Source organism: Vigna unguiculata, chromosome 4, assembly GCF_037176805.1.
Source record: "Vigna unguiculata cultivar grain cowpea cultivar isolate G323 ecotype 2 chromosome 4, ASM3717680v1, whole genome shotgun sequence".
Taxonomy (NCBI): domain Eukaryota; kingdom Viridiplantae; phylum Streptophyta; class Magnoliopsida; order Fabales; family Fabaceae; genus Vigna; species Vigna unguiculata.
In genome coordinates, this window is record NC_140795.1 from 45,921,343 (window position 1) to 45,946,279 (window position 24,937).

At 31.0% G+C, this 24,937-nt stretch overlaps 3 protein-coding genes across 7 annotated transcripts; 2 read left to right on the forward strand and 1 right to left on the reverse strand.

Annotated features, from left to right (window-relative positions):
• Positions 1 to 6,702: 6,702 nt before the first annotated feature.
• On the forward strand, positions 6,703 to 14,119 carry PLE (Microtubule associated protein (MAP65/ASE1) family protein). Of its 5 annotated transcripts, none has more exons than XR_014994403.1 (14): positions 6,703 to 6,858; positions 8,031 to 8,114; positions 8,242 to 8,448; positions 9,820 to 10,065; positions 10,184 to 10,393; positions 10,503 to 10,658; positions 10,745 to 10,904; positions 10,989 to 11,140; positions 11,617 to 11,704; positions 11,866 to 11,939; positions 12,042 to 12,116; positions 12,351 to 12,615; positions 13,296 to 13,461; positions 13,594 to 13,732. XR_014994403.1 is itself a non-coding variant. In XM_085672334.1 (13 exons), exons 2-13 carry the CDS (start codon positions 8,046 to 8,048, stop codon positions 13,944 to 13,946), a joined length of 2,055 nt encoding a protein of 684 aa, XP_085528460.1. In that variant the 5' UTR covers positions 6,705 to 7,080; positions 8,031 to 8,045; the 3' UTR covers positions 13,947 to 14,119. The 5 variants fall into 5 exon arrangements, 3 of the variants coding, with proteins under 3 accessions (XP_085528460.1, XP_027924040.1, XP_027924039.1); XR_003603905.2 differs by having other exon boundaries at positions 6,706 to 6,858; positions 13,293 to 13,461; XM_085672334.1 differs by lacking the exon at positions 13,296 to 13,461 and having other exon boundaries at positions 6,705 to 7,080; positions 13,594 to 14,119.
• Positions 14,120 to 15,318: 1,199 nt separating this feature from the next.
• LOC114182138 (AT hook motif DNA-binding family protein) lies at positions 15,319 to 22,007 on the forward strand. Its single transcript, XM_028068915.2, has 5 exons — positions 15,319 to 16,159; positions 18,490 to 18,557; positions 19,191 to 19,322; positions 20,657 to 20,818; positions 21,309 to 22,007. The coding sequence occupies exons 1-5, from the start codon at positions 15,808 to 15,810 to the stop codon at positions 21,618 to 21,620; spliced, it is 1,026 nt and encodes a 341-aa protein (XP_027924716.1). The 5' UTR covers positions 15,319 to 15,807; the 3' UTR covers positions 21,621 to 22,007.
• A 1,810-nt stretch (positions 22,008 to 23,817) lies between these two features.
• Positions 23,818 to 24,821, reverse strand: LOC114181555 (uncharacterized). Its single transcript, XM_028068035.2, has one exon. It carries the CDS (start codon positions 24,515 to 24,517, stop codon positions 24,056 to 24,058), a length of 462 nt encoding a protein of 153 aa, XP_027923836.1. The 5' UTR covers positions 24,518 to 24,821; the 3' UTR covers positions 23,818 to 24,055.
• Between the last annotated feature and the right edge of the window lie 116 nt (positions 24,822 to 24,937).

The window sequence follows — 24,937 nt, forward strand, 5'->3', positions numbered from 1 at the left end:
ATAATACGTGTCATGTTAATATCTATTTTTAAAAGATGTCAATTGAGTTCCAATTGAATATCAATATGACATATTGAAACAAGAGTAAATATCATTCGACTAATTAAATTTTCTTCTTTTTGTAAGGTGTAACTATAAAAAATAAGAAATTTATTAGTGTATGTTATTGTTTTCTAAATTGTGTTTATTAAAGTTAATTTTAATGGCGAATATATGTTCTTTTAAAAATTATTGGATATTTAAATGATAATATTAAGTATTTTAGTTGGTGGAATGCTCACATAAATAATCAAGTTTGCTATCATATGTATGAAGAATTAAGATGTCTCTCTAATAATTATGTTGTAGAATATGATATTCGTAAATGTATGTTTCATAATGACATTTTTAGAGCACCTAAAATACACATTTTACATTCTTTATTATTGTTTCTTATTTTTCAGAAAATAATCTTACTTACCATTTCCATGAATTTAATCAATCCAATATATGCTTGAAAGTACAAAATGACAATGGAGCAATTTAAATTCACATTTGATCACATTATTTATCGTAGTTTCTTTTAATCAATATCAAAATGAGATTAAAGTACCATAAATACACAAATCACATTCAATGAACACATTTATATCAACATGCAACCTCGAACATATATGTTATATATACAAAAGTCTTATGGTATGGTTGATTCAAGAATAATTATATGTTTTCTGTGACCAAGCCAAAATAAACAAAATAGCAATATTTTGGTGGAATTGATCAATAATCATGTGATAAAACATGGGATGGGTTGCATTATTATTAAACCACATGTTTTGACGATTAGATTATTTAGTACAAAAAAATAGTGCCTTCTTATAAATTATATATTTTGACTTTGTAGTAAATTATGAATTTAACATATAGTAGTGAAATGGTTTAAATAATAAAAAAAATTGTTTGGTTTTTTCAATTCAATCTTAATTTTTCTTCTAATAAGGTCTCAATTTGTGTCGATTTTACTCAACATAGTCATTTTTACAAACGTGATTTCAATAATAAACGACAATGAATTTTGTATGATATATATTAGTTTTTGGTTTTTCTAATTTAAAAAATATGTTTACATGTCAAGTCAGTATCGTGTCGCGTGATACTAGTTGTTCCACGTGTCATGGTCAGTGACATTTGTTAGTGTGAATGTCATGTGTTAGTGTCACTGTCTTATATTAAATTTGGTTCCATGTATTCATAATTTTTTTTTTCAATTCAATCTAAATTTTCTTAAAAAATGAGCAATTTTATTTTTTTCTAAATTGAGACCAAATTTAATTTTTATATAAATGTTATATATTTTTTATTAAAATATTCACAATTTAAGGTTAAACTTAAAATGAAAATTTTAAATGTGGGGACTAACACCATTGATTTCAAATTTTAAGAGGTTAAAAATCATATAAACTACTTAATATTTTATGTTATTTTAAAGTCAAAATCAATTAAATAGTCAAACGTAAAAATCAATAGAACATTTATATACAAATTAAATTTTGTCTCAATTTGAAAAGGGAAAAAATTGTGATTGAATTGAACAAAAAAAATAAATATAAGACATTTACATGCGACACCTAACATGTGGTACTGACATGTGTCATTAATCCTGACATGTGGCATTACTACTACCACATGGCACGATGTTGGCTTGACATATGAACATTTTCTAATTTAAAAAATGAATTGATATGTAGACATTTTTTAATTAAAAAAATGAATTGACATGAGACATACACTTTTCACTTGTCAATAATTATTTAAGCTTTATTAGAAAAAATGACATGAACAAAATTAACCAAAATTGGGACATTATTGAAAAAAAAATGATTGAATTGACAAAATCAAATGAAAATAATAATTAAATGTATGTTTTAACCTATTAAAATTAAAGTGGTAGGTTTAACTTTTAAAAGAACAATTGATCATGGGATTGTTGAGATACATAGTTCATCTTACAACCAAAACTACAAAAAAAAAAAAATAGCTAAGTTAATTGTTCAATGACATTTGAACAACTAAACTACACCCTTGGATATAAATAATTAAGATAATTAATGTATCATATTAAATTATGTAAAACGAATTATTATAATAAGAGAAGATGAGACTAAGGATGGTCAAGGTGGGATGGAATGAGATCATGTCATATTTATTTTTAAGATAAAAATTCATCACCATCCTATAAAAAAAAAAATTATTTCGGAGGTAGGCGTCCACCAACATTTGTGATCGAAGGAACGAGATAATTAAAGAAATAAAGAACGACATTAAAATTTTATCAGACTTATGATGACATAATTGCCCTTGTAAGTAGACAAATAGATTGTAATATCCTATTACTTTGTTTATCTAAAATAAGATTCGTTCATGTTTAGAAGGTAGTTAGTTTTTTATGATTTTATAACTGATCTTAGTGTATAACTCTTTTGTATTTGTCATGAACTTAAGACAATATAGGAAGACGAGATACAAACTTTGGAAAGATAATGTTATCCTAAGTTTTCTTTGAATTTAATTTACTTACAAAATATTTTAAATATTCACAAATTCAAAATCGCGTGAGAAATTTTGTCTTTAAGTATACAATTATGAAAAAAAATGGATATTAAATGTGAAATTGTTATTAGAATTTGAGTGTGACAATAACTCAAATAAACATATTTGCATTAAAAGAATTTCAAATTATTTTGTCTATTATTAGTATTATTGATTTAACTCGTTTCATTTATGGAGAAGTAGTATAATTATCAACTTTAGTGTTAACCGGTTTTGTCTTAACACCTAAAACATAACCCATCATAGACTTTTCACGAAGAAAATTTATTATAACATAACTCACAAGTCCTTGGATCGAAACCAGACTCGAATACCATGTTGAAAACAAAGAAATACATGAAAAAATGGGATTGTGTATTATTGATTGTCTATAAAGTGTTCCAGTGGATGTGTTATAAAGTACACACAAAACTAACTCTATGTATCACAAGTAAATGAGCCTACAATATGGATGTATACTAATATTTAGTTCACAAATCAATCGACAAATGTCTCTTAATTATTATATTTTCCTCAAATTGCTAAAATAAATAGTATTGTTACAAAAGTTGATACTAGCAAAATTAAGAGAATCTTTATGCTCAAATAGAATATATTAATAAAAAAGCAACATACACTAAAAAAGTTTGTTAGAGTGTAAATGTAAGTTGAAGTATAGTATTACATGAAAATAAGAAATTAATTAACATATAATTATGAAAATCTCACAATTTTTTTTCATAATTTAATTTTAGTTTAGGTTAAATATATTTTTATTCTTGAGACTTTAACGTGAGATTGAAATTTGTTTATGTTTTCAACTTTGATACAATTTGGTTTTTAAATTTGAAAAATGAATGGATATAATACTTGTAACCTAATTGTGATAAATGTTTTTGATGTGTAAAATATGTTTCGGGCTAGCGTTTGAGTTGTTTACATCGTTTGACATATCCTAATTCAAATATCAGATATAGTCTATAACGTAGTTTGACACGTAAAAAATATATTATATTAAGTTTTTAAGTTCAAAGACAAAAATGTATTAAAATATTAGATAAAAAACTATTTTCAAATAAAATTCAAATTTAGGCAATAAAAACATATTTAACTTCTTAACCTAAAATTGAGGTTATTTTTTAATATTGTTTATTCATGATTCATTAATTAGAAAACTCCTGATTGTTTTCTCTTTGGCTATAAAACAAATTTTGGATATATTTTATACCTTTTATGTCTTTTTTGCCTCACCAATATATAGAATAACCTGTCAGAGAGTTCACTTTGTGCATTTGAAGTGAAATTTAATTACTCCTTTATCCTTAGTTGGGAAAGTTATAAATTAATATCCGTTAACTTTTGAAAAAACATCTCAATTAAATTAAAAAAGAAATTATAACTGTTTGGTGTGATTTTTTTATCTTTTTCAAAATTTTTTGTTGTCCACATGGCAGGATAATATCTCAAGTGTAACTATTTTTTATTTCAATTTAATTTTTATATATGTCTCTTTTATTCCATTTAATTATTGTTTTATTGAAAATATATTATCCTTATCAAAATTAAGACTAAATTTATTATCAATATAAATGTTATACTAATAATTTTTAATAGAACATGGACTTTAACATATTAAATTATTTTATATTATTAATCCATGTTTTGTTAATCAATATTTTTTTATAAGATGAAAAACAATTAAGTATAAATTGTGTATAACATATTTTTTAGATTCAAATTTATTAAAAAATCACGATTAACAAAACATATATTAATTATATACATTATTGTAATATATTGAAAAATCATTTTTAAAAAAGAATTATCAATATAAAATTTATATAAATAATAAATTTGATCTCAAATTTAAGACAAATAATATTATTATTTAAAAAAAAAACTAAATTAAATAAAAAAACATATACAAAATTAAATTGAAATAAGAAAAAATAGACACAATATCACACATGTAAAACAAATTATTCTAAAAAAGGTAATTAAAAAAAACAATCTTCTTTCTAAAAATTAGAAAACATTAACAAAAAATCACAAATTAACATATATCGCCATTTATAATTTAAAAAACAAAACTAACTGAAACAATTTTTTAAAAATTTTGGAAAACAAAAAATCAATTGGTTAACAACTTACAACTTTATAACCAAAATGTAGCTCAAAAGAGTAACTACATGTAACCAAAATGTAGCTCAAAAGTGAGTTACGATAATATAAGACTTTTAAAATCATTTTGAATCTGATTAATAATAATAGATAATTAGAACAAATATCGATAAATTATAAAATATTATATAAAACAATTATATATTAAAAAAATTAAAAGACTTTATATTTTGTTTTATATTAATAGATCTACAAGATAAAAGATGTTATTCCATCTGTATCATGATTATTATAAACAGAAACGTAGTTCAAAAAATTTAACAATTAAATTTTCTAACTTAAAGTGACATCCGTTTTTAACTAAAATACAACAAAAAAATCACACTTTTATTAATAAAATTTGAAAATATATTATAATTTTATATTTCACAAAATCATAATTTTATAATTATACAATTTTAAATTAAAATATTAAAATTAGAAAATATAAATTAAAAAATTAAAAAATATAAAATTATAAATTTATAAAAATATGATATGTGGTAACAACTTAACATGGTGACTTAATCAATTAATAACAACATCATCCTATTATCATAAATAAATTAACAATGACAATTCAATTAAAAAATTAAATTACTTAAGAGACCACACAAATTTATCATAAACTCAATTAAAAATTCTAAAATTTATAGAAACTTAAAACATGTCCATAAAAAATTGTTATCAAATTTCAATATAAACAATTTCATTTAAATTATTTTCATCAATATATAAAAATTTACAACAAAACTAATTCCATTAAATTTTATATTAATTCTCAACAATTACATTTCAATTTAACATAATTTTATAATGTAAAATTATTACTTAATTTTATTTAAATAATCCTGAAAAATGATTTCATCTCAATTTTTAAAAACCATATTTTAATTTAATATAATTTTATCAATATTGATTTATATATGTCTACGTTAAAATTTAACTGTCATGAGGAATTTAGGAAGTTAATTATAGAAGTCGGTTATAAAATAACGTGTTTTTTAAATGATTACTAATTTCAAGTCTTAAACAAGTAAGGTTTTCCCGAAATACTTATAACAAATGTTTTTCTTCTATCAATATTTCCAAATTAAACTGACAAATATAATTTACATTATTTATAACTAGTGTAAACACAGGCGCTATGATAGCGCCTGTGTGTACGCATTTTTTGAATTATATTAATAATTGATGATATTGTAATGTTATTAATTTAATAAACAAAATAACAAAATAAAAGTATATTTATAAAAAATAAAATAAAATGTACGGAGAAAATAAGAGAAAAATAACTGTTGATGAATAGTAAGAGAAAAAAAGAAAAAGGAGATAAGTAAATAATTTTATAAAAACTTGTAAAAGTAACCGTTAATTTTTAAAAATTTAATAAATAATTAAATTATAAAGGGTAAAGTTGGAATTATGAAATGTGGACACAAAAGAGGGAATCCCCTTTATATATAGTTATAGATTTATGTTAAATTATTTTTATATTTAATAACAAAATAATATTTTATCAATAAAATTATTATTTTTAATTTATTATATTCATTACATAATTCACTAATTTTTATAAATTTTTATCTTCATTTTTCATTCGAATTTCATAATTTTTCTTTTCAATTTAAACAACTTAATTTCCATCTTTTTTTTTTTTTCGAATCTACTTTAATCTATTATCTAAAATCCAATCCTAAAAACAAACACAAACTTAGATTCTCATTAATCAAACCCTCTACTATAACTCAATTAATTTTTAGTTTTTGTTAAAATGAAAAATAAATAAAACATTTAAGTAGATGAAAAAAATAGTTCAAGAACCCAACAAATGGTTCAATCATAAAAAAAAAAAAAAAAATCTGAGTAGAAAACAATAATAATTAAAACGAAATCAAAAATCCACTGTAACCGCTCTTTAACGGTTCGCCTTCCTCAAACGGCTACATTCTCTCTCTTCGCTCTCTGTTCTTCCTATTTTTTTAATTTCTCACCCCCAATTCAAAAATTCACAAAAGCTGCATTTTCCTGGGAAACCCTTTTTTTCATTTTATCGGGAAAACCAATCCCCCTTTCTTGCCAGGGGGGTTTCTAGACCAAAGGCAATTCACCAATCCCTTTCAATCACAGGTGAAATTTAAGATCCTTTTCGCTTTTCTGGGATACCTCAAAATCATATTCTGTTCGTGAGGAAAGTGTATCGATCAAGTTTCTAATCTGGGTTTCACCAATCAAGAAAAAAAAAAAAAACCCATCAACCTAAATTTAGTATCGTACGTTGTCGTTCTGTTCTATGTCCTTTACATCCTAGGTCATTGAAACGACATCGCTTTCCTTTTTAATCTGTTTCGGGTATTAGTTCTATGGCCTTCTTTTCTGGACAATGCATTTGGTTACAATATTTTCCCAAGAAAGCTACGTGTCTGCTTTGAAATATTTCATGCTCAGTTTCTTGATCGAATCTTTCGGGTTCAATCAATTGTGTTGTGTTTGATTATCTTCATGGGGATGTTGGATTTATTAAAATGATCTTACATATTAGAGGCCCAACACTTGAGTTACATGGTAAAATGATGGAATGGAACCATGCCGTCAGTAATTAATTATTCAGAGAGAACATATTCGGATGCACCGGCAGTAATGTGGCATTCTCAGTGTATCTATTATTCTGGTTTATTCCAAGCCATGGAGACCTAATTTTAAGATGATGGTGTGGGTTTTATGTTTAGAGCGATAATTGTTCAGTGGCAGTAATGTGGCATTCTCAGTGTATCTATTATTATGGTTTATTCCAAGCCATGGAGGTCTAATTCTAAGATGATGGTGTGGGTTTTATGTTTAAGAGCGATAATTGTTCAGTGAATAGAACAGTATATGACCTAAGTATGGAAATTTGATATTTTGAAACTTGTACATTTGTGCCATTGTTTTACTGATTTAACATATAGAGCCTTGACCAGATGGGCCCCCAATGGCTAACCTTTATTCATTGGCTATCGGTTTTTTTGACATAAACTAAAATCTTTAATGTTTCTTGTAGCAATAGTGTATTTTTTTTTCAAGTGAGAATCGTACCACAATATGAGCATGCTGTCATTTAAAGTGACAAATCCTTATTGACACTGGAACCTTCTTAGATCGTGACTTGTTTTGAAAAGAGTGACCATGGATTTGTGCAAGTATTCTTAATTTCTACTTTTATAACACATTAATTTGGAATGATTGTTTTTCAAGTATATGTTCTTTTCGCCTTTTGGGGAACAATGTATTTTTACAGTTTTTTTTGTTCTGGTTTTCGGTAGATACAAGTGATAAAAATGGCTAAAGCTCAAAAGGGTCTTTTACAATCCAATACAACATGTGAATCTCTTCTTGACGAACTTCAGGTATACATTAAATTTTGCGGCAACTTATCTTTAATGCTCCCTCTGCCCCATTGGCCAAATAAATAAAATAATGTGTGCAAAACTGAAGAACTCTTACTTGTTTGTCTTGGCTAATTTTTCACAATAGATAATTTGGAATGAAGTCGGGGAGTCTGACACCGAAAAAGATAGAATGTTGTATGAGCTTGAAGAAGAGTGTGTAGAAGTATATAGAAGAAAGGTAGATAAAGCAAATCGGTCTAGAGCTCAACTAAGGCAGGAGATTGCTGATTCCGAGGCAGAGCTTGCATGTATCTGCTCAGCAATGGGAGAGCGACCAGTGCATTTTAGGCAGGTTGGGGGTTTTATGAATCACTAATTTTTTTATTTTATTTTAGGGCTTGTATGTGTATTGGTTAAATAAAGTGGTTTTTTTGGTATAAGACAAATCACACTGCATAATTACGAGAATAGGCAAGTTTTTTGAAAATTACGATTTTAGGCAAAACATACTGGGGTGGATGTTTTCTCATGAAGAAATCGTTTGACTCTTGTGTGTTTTTGGTCGAAGTCAGAAATCGTAAAAAGAAAATGTCAAGGGGGCACGTTTTCTATTAGAAAACGTCAAGGGGGGCACAAATGTGTGGGGGCCCTACGTTTTTAGAAGAAAACGTCCTAGGGGTGTACGTTTTCATGGGTTTTTGTTTCTTTTTAATTTTTTCTTTGTGCACCCCCTCCATCTATTTTGGTTCCGAATCTTCGTGTTCCTTTGTTATTAATGTTATGTGAACCTGCTTTTAAGTGCTTATATATTGAAACACGATGTCTGGGATAACATGTTCGACTTCGATTGGATTAGACGAAGAAGATTCTCCATAATTCCATGAATTCATTATGTTAATGTTGATATGGAAATGGGTTGTAAGAGATTTGAGATGTGAAGTGAGCGGTGTATGCATAGAAAATTTGGTAAAAGAACAAATTGTGGTGTGTTTCAATATATAAGGACTTAAAAGCAGGTTCACATAGCATTAATAACAAAGGAATATGAAGATCCAGAACTAAAATAGATAAAGGGGGATGTGCAGAGAAAAAATAAAAAAAAATAAAAACCCATGAAAACGTACACCCTTAGGACGTTTTCTTCTAAAAACGTAGGATCCCCACGCTTCCTGACCAAAAAACGCATAGGGGTCACACGATTTCTTCTTGAGAAATCGTAATTTTTTAAAAAACTTGCCTATTCTCGTAATTATGTAGTGTGATTTGCCCATTACAGAAAGAAAACCAAATAAAGTGGATACAAGAACTTAAGGCAAATGGCACTGTATGTTGAAAGTGATTGCATAAGATGTATTAGTGAAGTTTAATGGTTAACAATAAAAGCTTTGGTACAGATTTATGTCTAAACTGTTCTCAATGAGTATATGTGTGCCAAGGGTAGCTGTTGAGTTGAGAGGGCCCTATGTATTCTCGTTAAAATTAGCGTACCTTGTAGTTTTCTCAGTTCCAAGTCCAGGTAATGCAGGAAGAGTTTTTTTTTTTTGGATCCTTAGTAGCCTACGACACTTGTCAATATACCTGACATGGATCACTTACGACAAATTGCTTTTGTATAGTTTTCTTGGATGTTACTGTAATGACCTTAACAATTAAGGTTATTTTGTTATCCAGTTGATCTACTAAGAAGAGGATTGGTTCGTTCTTGTCTTTCATATTTTTCTAGTTTGACAAAAACGCTGGAAGCTTGAAGGAAGAGCTGGCAAGAGTTCACCCAGAGCTGGAGGAAATGCGAAAAAGGAAGTTTGAGCGTAGAAATCAATTTATAGAAGTTCAAGAACAGATTCAAAGTATCTCAAATGAGATTTATAGTACAGGAGAATATATTACAGCTGTTGTAGATGAAACTGATTTGTCATTGAGAAAGCTTGAAGAATTGCACAGAGAGCTCCTTGCACTTCAGAAGGAGAAGGTCAATAATATACTTATAGTTCCTCTTCTATCTCTCTCGGAGTTGTATTTGTGTGTGTGTGTGTAAAGCTAGTGCAATTTAAACAGTCACATATTGTTCTTTGTTACTTTTCATGCAGAGTGAACGCCTCAAAAAGGTTCAAGCCCAAATGTATACATTGAATTCTCTCTGTTCAGTGCTTGGTTTGGACTTCAAGCAGACAGTCAGTGGAGTCCATCCTAGCTTAGGAATTTCAGAAGGTCCTAGGACTGTCAACAGTGAAACCATAAATCAATTGGCTATTGCCATACAAGAACTGCGAAAAGTTAAACTACAGAGAATGCAAAGGGTAAAAACTGGCAGTTTGTGAATATAATTTTGATATGAAACATTACTTTGTGTTTATAATTTGATGTTATTTTCTCTGGTTGATAGTTAACTTGATTATTGTCTGGCAGCTTCAAGATATAGCTTCAACAATGTTGGAGCTCTGGAATTTGATGGATACGCCTGTTGAAGAGCAACAGATGTTTCAGAATGTTACTTGTAATATAGCTGCTTCAGAAGATGAAGTAACTGAACCAAACAGCTTGTCTGAGAACTTCATCAATTATGTGAGTTATAGTTACTGGGGAAATAAGTACTGGTTTTCTTGATCCGTGCGGTTCAGATTTCCTGTAGAAGTAACATTTTCATGCAGGTCGAGGCAGAAGTATCCAGGTTGGAAGAGTTAAAATCAAGCAAAATGAAAGAGCTTGTTTTGAGGAAAAGAGCAGAGCTAGAGGAGATATGTCAAAAGACTCATTTGATTCCAAATATTGATAGTGCAGTGGAACACGCTGTTGAAGCGATAGAGTCTGGTAAGTTCCGTACGAGAAACCTGTGAATGAGCGCCATTGTTTCCTAGGCAAACTAAAAAGTCTGCATCTTCCTTTCTTTATCAGGAGCGGTAGACCCAGCTTGTTTGCTCGAACAACTTGAACTTCAGATTGCCTCTGCAAAAGAGGAAGCTTTTGTCAGAAAAGAAATACTTGAAAGAGTTGAGAAATGGTTAGCAGCATGTGAAGAAGAATCTTGGCTCGAGGAGTACAACATGGTTAGTTTTTTATTCTTTACCATCTCTGTTATAGCAGGTTGGTACTAACATTGAATGGTAATTTCGACTGTTGGATGGATAATAGTTCGATGTTCATAAAAAGAAAGTTTTTCATATTTGTTTTTCCATGAAAAATATATTTTTTTTTATAAAAATCACCCTTTTTTGAAAAGTTTAGGTGTAAGGTTTTCGAAAAAAAGAGAAAGATTTCTGATTATTTTTTTTAGTAGCTTGTGAAAAAAGCTATGATAATAACTACCTTTCAAATAAAAGAATTTTTTATAATTGTAATCAAATAAAAGAGTAGCTTATACTTCTTATAAGATCGCTAAAAATAGATTTTTTATGCATTCTTAAACACCCTTTTTTATAAAAAGCACAAATAAAGGTCTCCTAAATGGTGTAAATGGATTCCCCTTCCCATGTCTATCACACTTCTCAATTTGTTAATTTTACTGCCATTCTGTTTCTTCCAGGATGAAAATCGATACAATGCTGGGAAAGGTTCTCATCTTACTCTCAAGCGAGCGGAGAGAGCCCGTGCCTTGGTCAGCAAACTTCCAGGTGTTAGATCTTAATTGTTTCTTTGTCAGCCATGTTGCTTTGTTATTGGACTTTTGACCATCTTAAGGATACTGAATAGAAACACAGCTTTACTTTTCCATGCCTTGATGTTTGTTTATTAAAGCATAATGTCTTTTTCATTTTCTTTTGTTTGCATACAGCAATGGCAGAGGCTTTAACATCAAAAACTATAGCATGGGAAAAGGACAGAGGCATTGAGTTCACATATGATGGTGTAAGTACCCTCACCTAAGAAATCATCGGGAAAGAGGTCATCTTCGTGTCTTGTTGTTCAGCAAGTCTTTCAAACTAATTTTTGTTGTACGTGATTTTCTAGACCTGTCTGCTCTCTATGCTTGAGAACGACTCGCTATCACGGCAAGAGAAGGAGCAAGAACGTCGTAGGCAGAGGGTATATGGACCACTTGTTGCATTTAAAGATTCTCTAATATAAGTTCTGTAGTTATAAAAAACACCCTGATTTTTGCTGTTTTAAAATCCAAGCAACATTTTATGGTTTGTCTTTTTTTCTTCGCAATCTACACTCATTTGACACTGTTTTTTATTAATGGGAGAGTGGGAATACATTTATCAAATGAGTGTAAAAGTGTGTCAAACTAATTTTTTTCTTATGTATCTGTTTCAGGAACTGAAGAAACTTCAGGGACAAATCACAGCGGAAAAGGAAGTACTCTACGGGACAAAGGTAAGCCCTTCAAAGACCCAGAATGCAAAAAAGACACCAAGGAGTGGAAGCGCAGCATGTAGAAGAATCTCCCTTGGATGCCAGACACCAAAATCTGATTCGAAACCTTATCAGTCACAGTTATCCTTCACAAAGAGGACAGAAAAAGCCCACCAAAATGATCGACTAAATAATCTGGATGATGATGTTTCATGTTTATCATCAGGTAGTTAACTTCTCTTATGCTCCCCCTTCCCGTGTTTCATGCATCTTGCAGATTTCTCACTGTTTGGTTGAAAGAAAGAACATGAACCAATGGAAAATTCTTTTAAGAATTTGCTTCACTTAGTAAGGTGGTTTGGAATGTGGTATACAGATTCAGATCTTGCTAAGCACAATATAAACATTGACTGAGCCAAATTTTCTGTCTGCTACATCTTTTTTACCCATTTTCATTATGGGAGTAGGAAGTTTTATTACTCAGATTCCATTAACAATTAACGTAGCATTTTTTCATTCTTTTAATTTTCATCTCAAAATGAAAGTCGGCATCAATTTAGTTAACATGCCAACTTGCCATCTAAACTGCAACAATAGTTTGTCGGATACCTGTTTATGTTTTATTTGGAGAGAAGAAAAGATTCTCCATAGGATTCTCCGAAATACTCTTGATGATGATGGTTTTTTGGTAAAGGCTGTATGTGGCACCAAGGAATGGTTTAGAAATTTTTTATTCGTTTGACGTTGAAGGCTGTATGTGGCATGTTAACGTAGCATTTTTTCATTCTTTTAATTTTCTTCTCAAAATGAAAGTCGGCATCAATTTAGTTTACATGCCAACTTGCCATCTGAACTGCAACTATAGTTTGTCGGATACCTGTTTATGTTTTCTTTGGATTTTAGAAGAAGATTCTCCATCGGATTCTCCGAAGTACTCTTGATGATGATGGCTTTTTGGTAAAGGCTGTATGTGGCACCAAGGAATGGTTTGGAAATTTTTTATTCGTTTGTCGTTGAAGGTGGAGGCCAAAGCCACATCTCAGCTGGTTGATTTTCCCATAATTTCTTGCTGGTATATCGAGCATTCCTTTGCTGTTTGTGTTTCATATAATCTGCAGAAAAAGCACACGTATATACTTAACGATTTTCTGTCACATTCATGCATTTAGAACTCACCACTCATTTTGTTGTTCTTATGTTATAGCTAGAAAAGGACTTGATACTGCTGGTGTTCCTATGAAAAAATTCTCTACTGGTGCTGAGAGTGTTCGTATAATGGAATCTCCTTCTACCCGCCAACCTTTTTCCCCCATCTCTTTAATGGTATCATTAGCTAAAGATGCAAATGCTGTAGACGATATACAGAACAAGAAGTTGCAGAAAACATTAGTAGTTAGCAATTTTCCATCCATCACTACTACATCAAAGACAACCATAGTGGTGGATGAAGAAAATAGAACTCCTATGAATACGTCCATGACTCCAACCCCTGCCTCAGTTCCTTATGGAGAAGAGACCGAATACTCCTTTGAGGAAAGAAGGCTCGGTTTGTGTTAGCATAACTGGTTTGTTTGGTTTTCCAGATTACATATTACACAGTTATTGTAGTTACCTGTAAATGATAATCACAAGTCAAATGTAATTGGCTTCCCGATTATGTACATAATCTCAGAAGGGGGCTTGGACTGTGGTGTGGAAAGTACATATTAATGATAAATCTTGCAATCTAATCTGATGTTTCTTTTACAGATTACTGTTTCATCTCAACTAAAACCTGCCCTTTTGTTCCCAGATGTACTCTTCTTGCTGATTTGATGACACCCACTTTAAATAAAGAACAAAAAGTTAAATGAAGAGTAACTACAAAATCTGAGATACGTGTGGGAGATCTCATTCACCTTAATCACGAAACCTGAGAAAGTCAACTTTTTTAATTAGCATAAGAGAAAATTCTATATATGCTATGTGACTTCGAGTGCTGACAACTGTCTACAGCTTATCGTGTGGAGTCAACACCTAGCACAAAACCAAAAATAATTAATACCAATAAGTAAAGTAGTTTACTTTTTAAAACACAATTTAGTTGTGAAACATTACCCTATTAGGACTGGTTCCCTTTCCTTAATGTTCATTAAATAGATCTTCTATGTTTGGGAAGTTGCTGCTACACAGAAAATAGCACAGTATCCAGGCCTAGATATAATATCTGTTTATGGATACCCTATATTTATATCAGAATTGTAGATGCAGGACCATAGTATTAGTATTTGGTAGCCTCTTCTGTCTACAAGTGTTTTTTTGTTTAAATTTGTGTCCTTTTTCTTCTCTAAGAAGAAAAGGTTTTAAGAAATGGCCCTTTTAGTCAACTCAAGCTGTGAAAGAGAAGAAAGAGAGAACAGAAGGTAAAAGAATAATGCAAGAAAAGGGAGAAGAGCAGTGTATGCGTTCCAGTGGCATCTTAGAGTAGATTCACCAAACAAATGGAGTATTTCAATTCATTTTTCTATTGGCTTGAAAAAACATCTGTTTATGTGTCTTGGTCAACTTTATTTTAACTTAAAAGACAAAGAACTTGTCAGTAGTTGGAGCAATGGAATGGCTCCATCCAGCCTTTGCTTTACAGCTTCTAATATTTTTTTTTTCTTTTGTTTTAAAAAAGCAGTAAATAAATAATTTGCAATTTTTTATTAAAAGTTTTTTTTTTCCATAAACATCAACTATTTTTTTATGCATTCAAATTGATAAGTATCTGTATTCACAGTCATTTATTAAATCACCTTTATTAAATTTCCAAGACGGACGTGAACCAATTTCTTAACCAAAATTCATACTTTGAATTTTGCAATTAAAATATTAATTATTAATTAAATTCCGTGTTATTTAATTACTTTATTACTTTATCATTTTACATTTTATTATATTTTCCCATTTTCAACTTTATTTATTTACTCCTCCTTTTCCTGCAAAACCCTAATTTCAGACATCACTCCGGCGAATTTGTGAACCCCAATTGTTATTTTCTCTGTAATTGTAGAATTTATTTTTCAAAAAATTTGCAATTTTTTGAAGCTTTTACCGCTCTCTGCAATGGTGGAGATTTGAGCCACAGTATCGCGTCTTTCTCGGAGTTCAACCCCAACCGTTCAAAATTATGCTTCTGGGTTTCGTCATTTCAGACAAAAGTTTCTATTTTTGAAGTTTTTATGAGCGGTTGCAACTTTTTCTGTGCTCAAACGTCAGTGTACTGTTTTTGGGTACGTTAGTTCTGCATTCAAGTACATTTGTCTTCTTCGAGTTGAAAAAAATCATTTTTCCTTTTTTTTTTTGAATTGGTAATTCCTTGAATCTTCAATGGGAAGGGTTTAAGCGTGTTTTAAGGTTTTGGGGTGTCTTTGTTTTTCTTTGATTCGAAAAAAAAATGGAGGAAAAAGAGATTTTTAGTTCTGGGCAGGCTGTTAAGGTTGTCGAGCCCCCCCAGAGCTTCCACGTGGCACTAGGCTCCGTGCAGTTTTCTGGGCCCACGGGGGATTCGCCGGCACCGGTGAGTTCTCCGGTGATTACTTCCGGTAGTACAGAGGGGAAGAAGAAGAGGGGCCGGCCTAGGAAATATGGACCGGACGGCAATGTGGCGCTGTCGCCGATGCCGATATCATCGTCGATTCCATTGACCGGAGACTTCTCAGCCTGGAAAAGGGGCAGAGGAAAGCCAGTTGAATCAATCAAAAAGTCTTTTAAGTTTTATGAAGTTGAAGGTCAAGGTGCAGGACAAGGTAAAAAAGATTGCTCATTGATTCTTACATTTTTAGAGTTTAATCTTATAATAGTTACTGCTTTGTTTTTATGTTTTACTGTTGCATTAGCAGTATATTCTTATTTTCCCCTTTCATATTTAGCAGGGTTGTTATTTACTATGTAAAATGGATTTATATTTTTGACTTGTAGTTGATTTAAGTTTGGTTTTCAATGTTTGTTTTTGTTTCATGAATTTTATTAATGTCTTTGAAGTGGATTTTGTATATGGTGGTACAAGTGGACCCTTGTATTAGATTCCCTTTAGATCTGGAAATGAAGATGTGTGGTGGTGGGAGGGGATATTTTGTGGTCAAAGTGAAGTGAAGTCAGTTTTCAGCAAAGGCAGCATATGATCCTTCTTTTTTCTTTACTTAGCTGATTTGACAAGGCTTGCAATGGTCTATAGCCTATATACTATCGATTTGGACTTTGGACCATGACATGTTGCAAAATAGGAACCTAAAGTTTAATAATATGATAGATGATTCTTGAAGTTGCATCTTTGAAAAAATGGCAGTGGATATAGGACAGTAGGCTGGAAAATTTTGTAGCACATTTTAAGATTAATTATTCCAATCAACATGTTGTTAGTGGCTGGATAAATTGATGGTTATAATTCAAATATAGTAAGTCTCAATTTTATAGGATACGGTTCCACAAATCATGCAGTCCATGCATATGCTACATTAACATTTATATCTGAAGATATTCCAGGTTCAGAACATTTTTATAGATTTAGCTCTGGGCCTCTTAATGTTCTGGAGGAAGTTTTGGAATGGATGAAGCATAGCATAGCTGTTTCACTACATTGTGCATTTGGTTAATGATTAATGGAAAACGCTGATAAATCTAGTGTAATGATATGTTTGAATCAGGCGAACAATGTATTTGATACTCTGCCTACTGTTTTACCTCTACCATGTCATGGTATAGATGAGGTTTAGAATATGGTGTGTAAAATGAAATAGATAATTTTTTTTTGACAATTTTAGCGAAAAAGTATATAAATGGTGGTTATGCTCATGAAATTAGGTTCCGGTAATTCTTATGATTATGATCTCCAGCTTATAATGGGCATGATGGGAAACATTCAGTTATCTGATAAACAAAAAGTAATCAAGAATTGAGGACAGTTAATCTTGATTATATACAGGATCAACTGAACCAAGTGTGAAATTTTGTAAACAACACTAGTAATTATTAAATATTTTTGGCAAAAGAAACTTTTATCAATCTAGTTGTGAATAATGTGATTTTATTATGATGATATTGCATATCATGTTAATTTTTAGCTTTTGGAACCTCTTGATATTTCTATCTATAATTTTGGAGATTTATAATTCGTCCATTTTATTGGACACAGACCAAGAACTATGAGATCGCCCCTTTCATTCTGTGGTGACGGCAGGATCGCTGTAATTGTATAGCAGTATCTGAAAACATATCTTGAGGGCGTCCAAAATGGAATTTTCTTTTGACCCTTTTTTTTTTTATCCTTAACGAAAATGTGCAAAAGCTCTATTTGCCTCTGCCATTCTATGAGTCTCTTCCTTTTTGCGTATGGCATCGCCACTACCTTTGGCAGCATCCACTAATTCGGAACTTAATTTGAAAGCCATATTTCGACTGGACGTTTCCTCTTTCTCATTCTTAAGCAAGTACCCGAGAGGGCTTAATTGATCCATGATTTATGTTTGTTTGAAATGATGTGGTAAAAAGCAAGGTGCGGCTTGAAAGACATGATTAAATTAGGGGTGGATTCTGATATCTGCCATTTTGAGGAACATGTCACAAGAGAATTGGATTTGGTTAGACAATGTTTGGTAAGCTATGTTCTTTGGCTTCTCAAAAGCTAGATCAAATGTGTTCTTGGACATTTGTAATATTGATAGATATATACATATATTGTAAGTAGCACATTGTCCATAAAAACAAAGTGGTGCTATGAAATGTCAATTAGTTTTTAAATTGCATGAATTTTTAGACTTTTTCTACTTTATAATTGATCATGTCACAAACACATGCAATTTAGGGTATTATTCAGAGGAATGCAACTTATAATGTTAAAACCTCTTTCATTGTTGTATTCCTTTGAAAACTATCTATTGGTCAATAGAGCTTATTTCCCTGGACATATATGTCAGATTGAAAGTGGATCTAATGAACTATCTCTGACCCTTTTTTATTCTATTGTTTGCTTTTACATAATGAAATCAAAGTGGATTTTTTGTGTGAACAGTAGCTTCCACATTGAACTATACATTCTCTTTTGTCTACCAATTAATCTTCCTACATATTTATTTTATAGGTGATCAAATTGCATACTCAGTTGGTGCCAATTTCACACCTCACATCCTTGTAGTAAATGCTGGCGAGGTAATCAGTTCATTTCCTCTAAAGCTATTCTTTTGAAAATAATCATATTATATTTGTCTGTTTGTTGAAATTCCATAATTTTCTTGTAAATGTTGTAGCACCTCTTACCACTTAAAATTCTTATTTCCTTTTACCATGTAATATTTTACTTTCTTCATTTGGTGCAGTTTCACTCTCTTCAATGCTTTAATAAAATGATATCAGTGTATATAACTAAATACATAAAGATATTTGTTTGATTATGCGTGTATGGGTAGGATATCCTATTAATATTATGTGAAACAATAAATAATAATTAACCATGTTACTGCTTGGTTACTTAAAATTTTGGTTGTAGAAACTTATTTGAAACAAGGGTTGAGTGTTCCAAGATGGTGTAACTAGAGTTGAGCTGGGTATGAACAATATGTTAACAAGGATTCAAGTTAATGCTTGCTTTACCAACTGAAGGTTGTGATTACTATGCTACCATGGGTACTAACCTAAGAATTAGTGGTTCTTAGAAAAGCTGAAGAAAATATGAAATCAGCCTTTTTGAAATCCGTTTGTTAGAAAATTAGTTTGGAGGAGGAGAATAGAAGAAAGTAAGCGTTTTTTGTGAATGTATTTGTGAGTTCCTGTGCCCTGTTTCAGGATGTTACTATGAAGATTATGTCCTTCTCTCAACAAGGATGTCAAGCGATTTGCATTCTGTCTGCAAACGGCACAATTTCAAATGTTACACTACGCCAACCAACTTCTTCTGGTGGTACTTTAACATATGAGGTTAGTTCAGTGCTAACTTTCTCTATCAGCTATTGTATATGTAACATTAGGTTGGTTGCCTAATATATAATACTCTAATATTCTTGAGTCATACGCTACCACATGTCTAAAGAGTTTTAAGTTGAAATATCCAATGTCAGTTTAAATGCATCATGCATCAAATTCTAACTGTTGATAATAATGGCATAGGAGGATCATTATTTTGAAGTTTTGTTAAATTTGATTTTGGCAATTGACTAAGAATCCATCCTAATATTTGGCTCTGTATGATTTGGTTTCTTGCAATATTTGTATCAGCAAATGTTGTTAGTTCTCTAATATGTTGTCAGTTAATAGATGATACTTTAGTTGATTATTATGCATTAAGCCTTTGATTCAGACACGTAGAAGAATTGGTAAAATGTTGCTTCTTATCCACAAATTCTAGATCTAAGCATGCTTGTTTTGTTTCTTATATTTGTAATTTTTGGTTGAATACTGACAATAAAAATCACCCCATTGTTCTTCTTTAATAGTATACAGCATCTTTCGCATTTGAACTCTACAAGTCAATGCTGCTTAGTTTTACACACTTTCCATGATTGCCCTTGTTTTGACATAATATAAATTTGTCTTATAACTTGTTCTGTTCTTTATGACAATTCACGTCTTCCTGCATGCAAAATTTCGTTGGAAGAATAATTATTTTGGACCTATTGGGACAAACTTTTTCACAAGCATTTCTAAGGGAGAAACATGAGGGAAAAAAAATGAAATTAGCTTCTCCACAAGTTAAAATTGTTACGAGCAAAGCAATAAAAGAGATGAGAGAGAAAACAAAGTTTATGCATAAAATAATTTATGCAAACTGAAAGTTCTTTCATATAATATCTATACATTTTTATTTTTTAATTTGTGCATTAACTAATTTTAGCTTATAGAAAACTCATTTCATTTTTTCTTTTTATTTTCTCTCTTAGAAGTACTTGTGAAGACGCTTGTCGAAACAGACTTTTTTTTTCACAGATAAAACTCATTTCATTTATGGAATCTGAAATTTGATCTGGCTATCAAGTGTTCATTTTCTTGTTGTAATTCAGCTTAACTTGTCTTTGATACACTATTATCTATTGAGAAATGCTATTAACACTCTTTTACACCGACTAAAAATCCCAAATTGATTCCACTAATGATTGTGTACCCAAGTGGAGTCTAGCATGAGCTTTAATCCAGGTCACATTGTTTGAAAGAGAATGTCAAAAAATGTGTTTCTACTGTTTCTTTCTTTATGTTGTACTTGGTTAAGTACTGGAGAAATACTTAATAATTTGCTGGAACATATTTGGTGCTTCTAGGGGCGCTTTGAAATTCTTTCCTTGACTGGTTCATATATGCCAACTGAGAATGGGTTTACAAAGAGCAGATCTGGTGGAATGAGCATCTCATTGGCCGGTCCAGACGGTCGAGTAATGGGGGGTGGACTCGCCGGTTTGCTGGTAGCTGCCGGTCCTGTGCAGGTAATTTCTGCTGAAGATGATATTTGAGAGTTTAAAAAAGATGAAGAAATAACCTTATAAATTTGCTTACTAAGGTTTTCTTAACCTTTATTAAATATGAAATAAGAGTAAACAGAAGATAGATAAGACTATGCATGACAATAATAACCTTTATGAAATAAGACTATGCATGACACAATAAGAAGTTTTTACATTGTCATCTAATCTTATCTAATCACAGATTGTCAAATATGATAAATTTGTTGATTTTTATGACCTTAAACACAGCAGTGACTTTTTATTTGTTCAAAGTATATAGAAATGAAACTTAAAAAATGGACTATATCAGTCCAAATCACTCTCATCATAAACATTGTAGGCTAGACCCAACAAAGAGTTATGATGGACTTTCTTTATGCTATCTTGAAAGAAAAATGATGCAATGAAAGAACTAAACTACATGTATGAGATACAGTTTCCTCAGAAGTTCTTATGCCATCTTCTGCATCAGGTTGTTGTGGCTAGTTTTGTTCCTGGTCACCAGCTAGAGCAGAAACCGAAGAAGCCGAGGGTGGAGCATGTTCCAATGACTGCTGCACCTATACATGCCAGCCCTATTCATGTGAGCACTACTTCTGCAGAAGATATAAGAATTGGTCTTGGTGGAGTAAAGCCAATCTTGACACCAGCAGCTTTTCAAATGGACAGCATCTTTGGCAATGGACAACCTTCTGATGATGAGGCTCCTTTCCCTGAAGAAGAAGAAGATGAAGAAGAAGAAGAGCCTAACACAAGCTATGCAGATGCTGAAGTTGCTAGCTGAACATGTTCCTTTCCAAGTATTTGGTGTTCTCAACAGTCAAATCAAATCCCATATAGACTTACTCGTGCTTGACTCGTGCTGACAATTTAACTCCACAAAAGTCTTAGTGTGGGATGAGGAATCAAGGTTGGTTTTGACTTGTGAAATTCTTCACTTTAGTGTTAGAAAATCTGTTTGTTAGGCTTTCATGGTTCTGTTCTCATGACGCATAACTAATATTGTTTTACTCATAGTTTTAGCAGATAGATGTAGGATATATTTTGTGCCACGTTCTTATTAGATTTCATTACATTGTTTGAAATGAGTGCATGTGGGTGCTTTCTAAACTGTAATCTAACGATATTATTTGTTGTGAAGGAGGAAATTACATTTTAGCATTTACTTCAATGTTTTCTCTTTGTTTTACCTTTTCTTGTCTTCTCCTTCAGCTCTTCTACATTACTTCTGGTGAAAGGGTCCCCTTTAATGGACAAAATGTGGTTTTTAAGTGACATGTGTATACAACAAAAGGAGAGACAAAAACAATGTTGTTTGAGGAGTGGTTGAATTTTAGTTTGGTCCCTTTGGCCTTAGCCTTTGTTTCTTTCTAATTTAGTTACCAACAACCACATAACTAGTGCTTTATGTGCAACCACAACCATAATTCCAACACAAACTACCACCAATTTTTCTGAAGAAAGGGAAAGCAGAGAGAGTGGAAGAGGTTGGGGAGAGGTGAATGCATGGTAATTGCATAAGAGTATTAAGAAGTGAATTTTAAGATTAGTTCAATTCTACAAAAGCAGAGTTAGTTATGCTAGAATTGTGTGGTGGTTGAGCAATTTTATGTAATTGGTATCACTAGTTTCTAGTGTTAAAGACAAGAAAAGGAACGACTATTTCTAGAATCTATGTACTTTAGTTGTTTATTTAGTTTAAGTGTTTTATTCTCGTATAATAAATAATCATGAAATGCATATTAAAAAATTAGCTTCCTTGCAATGCTTTAAAATAATGGTTTTTTTAATTTATATGATATCTTTTAAAATTGATAAATGAAAAAAATTAGTGAGAAAGGTGTCAACCAAATTAAAATATTACAATGCTGAAGATGTGTCTTCATTGTTTTCCTTCACCCAATGGCCATGTAAACCATTATTACCATGAAAAAAATGTACATTTATTAATCATTTTGTACTAAACGAGCAAATTAGAGAAAAAAGATGTAGAAGTATTAAAAATTAAATAGGATTGACCTATTGTCAAACATAAGACCAAAATCAAACATAAATATATTTTTTAGATCTAAACTTCTAGAATTGTTGAGTGGCTTTAGAGCTTATTCAAAACGTTATTGTGTTAAAAAATAGTGTAATAAACCTATTTTTAATATAGGTTAACAGACTGAAGTTTTTACATAAACTAACATATCTAAATACTTAAATAAAACAAAAATAATTCCAATACTATAAAAACAAATTAGCCCAACAACTATATCCTATTATATTATATTATTTACGTTTATTAAATAAGTTACCTTTTAGACTTAAATGGTCTTTTGTTTTAAGCCTTAACTTTATCAATAAAAGACATAATTAACAAGCAACAAATAAAGTTCAAGAATTTTTGTTCTGTGAATTTAAGAAAAATATATTTGCATATAACTTTTCAGAAATAAATATACTTTAACTTCTTCATTTTTATCAAAGGACTGATTCAATTACTATATCAGAAACTCTTCCATGTGTGGATCTTACACAGCACTAACCGATTCCTGCATGAAGTGCTGTGACTACATGCAGTGAGAAAATAAAGTGCAAGAATCATTTCAATTAAACTGGCATAAAGTGCAAAAAAAAAAAAACTAAAAATATCAACTTTTTTGTAGCCTATTTTAACAAGAACAATATATCATGAATTTCTCAGAAGCCATGATTTTTACATACCAAGAATTTGGCTCCATTTCTTGAGCTTTAGGATGAACCTTTCTGCAATGCTTCATCCCAATTACCATAAAGAAAAATAGAAGTAACTTGTTGGCTAGTGGCTAGTGCATAGTAAAAAGAAAAGGAATATATAGCAATAAAGAAATTCCCAGAAAATGTTTCTTTACAAGAAAAGAAAAGAAAAAAAAGAAGGATTCCCTACATATGCTGCTTCCAAGCATGATCTTTGTGCACATCACTTTTTCCCCTTATCCAGAGCAATTAGAATAAAGTTCTGCATTGGAATTTCTTATCTTTAACTTTCATTCATTTTCTGGTTTAACATACCATGGTTTTCATGTTGGAACAAGTGCCTCCAAAGCACAAAAGCAAGAGGGATTTGTTTGTGTATGCACATATAAACAACTATTTCTATGTTATTTTCTTGAATGATACATACAACACAACAAAATTCACCACAAGACTCAAAAGTTTCTAGCAATAACCCAATGTTAAGGCTTAACTCAGAAGTTATGTGCTCAACAACTCTTCCTTCCACCCTTTGTTAACTTTCTGAATGAATTCTTCCACTCTTTTCCTCAGTTCATCATTGCTGTCATCTTTTTCACTTATTCTGTCATCATCCTTTTCCTGTTCCACTTTTTCTTCATCTTCATTGCTGCAATCATCATTGCCTTCAATTTCAATGTTCTCAACTGTTCCTGCTTCATGATCATGTGACACTTCTTCCACTTCCACTGCTTGTGGCATTGGTGTTGTATCTTTCTCCACCACTGGCTTAGAGTTATTATTAGCTCCTTTTTTCTGATCATTTGCACCCTTCAAAAGATGAATTTCACTTTGTTGATGAATGCTGAGGCTAGGCTTCAAGTCCACCAGAATTATGACTATGATCAAATTGCAGAAGCAGAAGATGAATGCTGAGCTGGAAGCAGCTTGAGTGATGAACTCCAACACAGAACCAAACATCATGGCTTGGAACAACAATTAGGACACAAACACAGAAAAGGGCACCACAGAGTGAGTGAGAGAGGGTGAACAAAAAAAACAAGATTATCAGCAACAGCTAACTCTACATGCAATGTTTTGAATGAAGACTTTAAGGGTCTATTTAAAGCCCTATTGGGATAGATGCAAACGTGGAAAGAACCCTTTTTTTTGTAGCAAATTTTAAGGAGTTTGGTGTGAAAGCTATCATCAGAATGAAACAATACAATATAGTATACACACATTTGTGTATGTATATATGTGAAAGCTATAGAATATAGAATATGGCAATATAATACACAGTTTGTATAATAATTGATTGATTCGTGTATTAATAATGTGTGTGTGAAAGGTTCTTCCAACTGTGTGTGGGGCGTTTTTTATTTCATTGATTAATCAAAAGTC